Here is a 5,098-nt window from a genome sequence, read left to right as displayed (position 1 = left end):
CGTCTCTACTAAAAATACAAAATTAGCTGGGCATGGTGGTGCATGCCTGTAATCCCAGCTACTTGGTAGGCTTAGGCTGGAGAATCACTTGAACCTGGGAGGCGGAGGTGTGGTGAATCGAGATCATACCATTGCACTCCAGCCTGGGCAACAAGAGCAAAACTCTGTGTCAAAAAAACAAAACAAAACAAAAAACAAAAAACAAGTCATTCAGGAGTTTGGACAAAGAGGTACTGCCTGCTCTTGACCCTTTCAGTAATCAATAACCATTATACCAACCAGGGTTGAAAAACCTGATCAAAACCTGGAGAGATGGGTCACTTGGGTCTCAACTCCCTATGGAAAGGCCCCTTTACTGTCTTACTTTCCACCCCAACAGCTATCAACATTTCTGGCCTCTCCAGTTGGATACATCAGTCCCGAGTAAAACTGTGGGAAGGTCCCGAAGAACCACAGAAGAACAACAGAATTCAGCACCTGGGCATTCTTGTGAGCCACTGGAGAACTTAAAATTCCTAGTCAAGTCAAAAGATAAGTAAAGCCTTCTCTCTGTTCACCCAAAACTAAAGTCAGTCTCAGTACCGGGAATCTTGGTTGCGGTGGCATTGGTTATTCTCCTTATTTGGACAGACACTTGCATGCCACCTGAAGTCCCGAAAACAGCCTGTTTTATCACCAAACACTCCATCTAACCATTTAATTATTTGTCTCTCCTATTTTCACCACTTTCCTTTTGCTTTCACAAAGCTTAAGGGAGAATCAGCTATGACAGAGAAATTCCTTTTCCTTTATCTTTCCCTCCTTCCCATGCCCCTACTCTCACAGGCACAATGGAGTGAAAATTCCCTTGTCAATTTTTCCAAAATAATTGCTTCGGGAAACCATCTAAGCAACTGTTGGATCTGTCACAACTTCATCACCAGGTCCTCATCTTACCAATATATTTTGCTAAAAAATTTTTCTTTAAACCTAACATTTGGTTCAGGAATCCCTGAAGGCCAACATAAATCTGTTCCACTCCAGGTTTCGCTTGTTAACTCAGCGTACCAAGTCCCCTGCCTGGATCTCACTCCACCTTTCAATCAAAGCTCTAAAACTTCTTCCTATTTGTACAACTGCTCTTCTCTAAACCAAACCTGTTGTCCATGCCCTGAAGGGCGCTGTGACCCGAAGAACACCTCTGGGGAAGGATTCCCCAGTCCCACCATCCATCCCATGAGCTTTTCCCCAGCAGGCTGCCACTCTAACTTGACTCACTGGTGTCCAGCGAGCCATAAACAAATGAACGATTACCGAGACAAGTCACCCCAAAACCGCTGTGCAGCTTGGGAAGGAAAAGAGCTAATCACATGGAGGGTTCTATATTCGCTTCCCAAGGCACACACTGTCCCCACATGGCCAAAAACTACTGTTCCCCTGGGAGGGCCTCTATCCCCTACATGCAATCAAACTATTCCAGCCGTGTGGAAATCGCAGTTACACAAGTGGTTCGACAGCCGCATCCCCCGGTGGGCCTGTACCCCTCCCGGCTATGTGTTTTTATGTGGACCACAAAAAAACAAACTGCCCTTTGACGGAAGTCCTAAGAGAACCTATTCAACTCCCCCCGTGGCAAACCTCTTTACTTGCATTAATAACATCCAACATACGGGGGAATGTGCTGTGGGACTTTTGGGACCACGGGGGATAGGTGTGACCATTTATAACACCACCCAACCCAGACAGAAAAGAGCTCTGGGTCTCATACTGGCAGGGATAGGGGCAGCCGTAGGAATGATCGCCCCGTGGGGAGGGTTCGCTTATCATGATGTCACCCTCAGAAATCTCTCCAGACAAATAGAAAACATAGCTAAGAGTACCGGAGATAGCATCTCTAAACTCAAGGCCTCCATAGATTCTCTAGCAAACGTAGTCATGGACAACAGATTGGCCTTAGATTACCTCTTAGCAGAGCAGGGTGGAGTCTGTGCAGTGATCAATAAAACCTGTTGCGTTTATGTCAATAACAGCGGGGCGATAGAGGAGGATATAAAAAAGATCTATGACCAGGCTACGTGGCTCCACGACTTTGGAAAAGGAGGTGCTTCAACAAGGGCCATTTGGGAGACTCTGAAGTCTGCCCTCCCCTCCCTCAAATGGTTTGTCCCTTTACTGGGACCAGCAACAGTTATCCTCTTACTTTTCCTCTTTGGCCCTTGTTTCTTTAACTTACTGATTAAGTGTGTCTCTTCTAGGATAAAGCAATTTCACATGGAGTCCCCCAACATGGAAAGACATCAGCTCTCTGTCCCTGGAGGCCCCAGCACCTACAAGCACATCTCTCCCTTGGATGCCAGTGGACGAAGATTCCGGGAAACTACGGAGGGATTTCCTCTCTGAGACAGAGCAAGAGAGGGAGACCCTGATGATTTCTTCGTCCCATGTCAGCAGGAAGTAGTTACGGAAGACCCACGACGTCCTTATGCCCAAAGCATTTCAGGGTCTCCATCTCTTGAGGAGGGAAATATTAGGGTAGACAGGTAGGCAGGCATCAGCAGGCATGAGTGCCCTTGGGAGAGGAATCTTTAGAAAGGCAGCCCACTGACAGCTTCCTTGGTGATGCTGCCCACAGACAGCACCTCTCTAAAAACCCACCCTAGAACAGCCATTGGCTTTTATTTTTATTTATTTATTTATTTATTTTGAGAGGGAGTCTCGCTCTGTAGCCCAGGCTGGAGTGCAGTGGCCGGATCTCAGCTCACTGCAAGCTCCGCTCCCCGGCTTACGCCATTCTCCTGCCTCAGCCTCCCGAGTAGCTGGGACTATAGGCGCCCGCCACCTCACCCGGCTAGTTTTTTTGTATTTTTTAGTAGAGACGGGGTTTCACCGTGTTAGCCAGGATGGTCTCGATCTCCTGACCTCGTGATCCGCCTGTCTCGGCCTCCCGAAGAGCTGGGATTACAGGCTTGAGCCACCGCGCCCGGCCTAGTTTTATTTTTTTGAGACAAGTTCTTGCTCTCTCTCCCAGCCTGGAGTGCAATGGAGCAACCTTGGCTCACTGCAACCTCCACCTCCCAGGTTCAATCGATTCTCCTCCTTCAGCCTCCCGAGTAGCTGGGACTACAGGCATGTGCCGCTATGCCCAGCTATTTTTGTATTTTTAGTAGAGACAGGGTTTCACCATGTTGGTCAGGCTGGTCTTAGACTCCCAACCTCAGGTGATCCACCTGTCTCAGCCTCCCAAAGTGCTGGGATTATAGACGTGAGCCACTGCACCTGGCTACTCAGAACACTTCTGAATGGCACGTTCATGAATAATCATGTAAGAGTCTCATAAAAAGCATCTGCCCAGCCATTAGTAGAAGACACATCCTTTTGATCAGCCCACCCTGTTCTGTCTTTCTGGGTGTACTGTTTTGATGACTAAAAGCTCCCATAAAAACTAAGGCACTAGCAGCCGGCTCATTCTTCTGAGCAGCCAATTGAGTCTCTTCTTGATGTCCTCTCGTTTTAAGTAAAGGTTACTTAACCATTTAACTGTTTCTGTGTGTCTCCTGATTGAATTCCTTCCTTGAAGAAGACCAAGAACTGAAGGATTCCCCATGCTTCGTGGTAACCAAAGGTCTACGAAGGATTCAGTGCATCTAAACTAGTAAATACAGGCTGGGTGCGGTGGCTCACACCTGTAACCCTAGTACCTTGGGAGGCTGAGACAGGTGGAGATCACCTGAGGTCAGGAGTTAGAGACCAGCCTGGCCAAAATGGTGAAACCCCATCTCTATTAAAAATACATATATTACCCAAACATGGTGGCAGCCACCTGTAATCTCAGCTACTCGAGGGGATGAGGCAGAAGAATCGCTTGAACCTGGGAGGCAGAGGTTGCAGTGAACTGAGATTGCACCACTGTACTGCAGCCTGGGCAACAGAGAAAGACTCCATCTCAAATAAGTAAATAAATAAACAAACAAACTAGTAAATGCAAACTGTACTCAACTGACCAAGAAATACTCTTTATTTATTAAAAGTTGGGAAAATATAATTAAAGGCAAAATAATTTTCTCCTCACCCAGAAATCCTCTCCACAAAGGAAAACAATAAATTGATAATCCCAGTCCAGTTAGTGGCTGGTAAATGCCTCTACCTTTATCAATACATGTTTTGAAGCAGTCAGTATCTATTTTCTCATGAGAGATGACTCTAGAGAACCTAGTCTTTGCTTTGCCTGGTAGGCGAGGAATACCTTAATCTTATCAGAAATATATAAATTGGCTGGGTGCAGTGGCACACGCCTGTAATCCCAGCACTTTGGGAGGCCGAGGTGGGCAGATCACGAGGTCAGGAGATCAAGACCATCCTGGCTAACACGGTGAAACCCCGTCTCTACTAAAAATGCAAAAAATTAGCCGGGCATGGTGGTGGGTGGCTGTAGTTCCAGTTACTCGGGAGACTGAGGCAGGAGAATGGTGTGAACCCGGGAGGCGGAGCTTGCAGTGAGCTGAAACTGCACCACTGCACTCCACCCTGGGCGACAGAGCAAGACTGTGTCTCAAAAAAAAAAAAAAGAAAGAAATATATAAAATTATCTGGTTTTGCACAATATTTACTAAATTTCTCTACTCACCCGCTGTGAAGACAGCACAGTTTGAAATGGACACCACTCTCTTGTAATGGAACACAGACTCAACTTCTGCTCCATAACGATAAATAATAATAGTAATACTAAATGAAATATTAAGTGTTGTGGGAAGTCAGGGATCCCAAACGGAGGGACCGGCTGAAGGCATGGCAGAAGAACATAAATTATGAAGATTTCATGGACATTTATCCCTTCCCCAATCAATACTCTTGTGATTTCCTATGCCTGTCTTTAATCTCTTAATCCCATCATCTTTGTAAGCTGAGAATATACGTCACCTCAGGACCCTGTGATGATTGCATTAACTGCATAAATTGTTCGTAAAGCATGTGTGTTTGAACAACATGAAATCTGGACACCTTAAGATCAGGGTAACAGCGATGTTCAGGGAACAAGGGAGATAACCTTAAAGTCTGGCTGCCTGTGGGCTGGGCAGGACAGAGCCATATTTCTCTTATTACCAAAAACAGGTAAGAGAAA

General features: G+C 46.3%; 1 protein-coding gene across 1 annotated transcript in view; it reads left to right on the top strand.

Annotated features, from left to right (window-relative positions):
• Window positions 1-2,643, top strand: part of ERVV-2 (endogenous retrovirus group V, member 2) — a 6,237-nt gene extending 3,594 nt beyond the window's left edge. The window contains exon 2 of the mRNA XM_011946176.1: window positions 380-2,643. Coding sequence (XP_011801566.1) covers window positions 766-2,379 — 1,614 coding nt within the window. The 5' untranslated portion in view covers window positions 380-765 and the 3' untranslated portion in view covers window positions 2,380-2,643. The remainder of the gene's footprint in view (window positions 1-379) is intronic.
• Window positions 2,644-5,098: the final 2,455 nt, after the last annotated feature.

This window comes from Colobus angolensis, unplaced genomic scaffold (assembly GCF_000951035.1).
Source record: "Colobus angolensis palliatus isolate OR3802 unplaced genomic scaffold, Cang.pa_1.0 Scaffold25, whole genome shotgun sequence".
Taxonomy (NCBI): Eukaryota; Metazoa; Chordata; class Mammalia; order Primates; family Cercopithecidae; genus Colobus; species Colobus angolensis.
The sequence above is the reverse complement of the archived record's forward strand: the minus strand, read 5'-3'. Positions and strand labels throughout refer to the sequence as shown.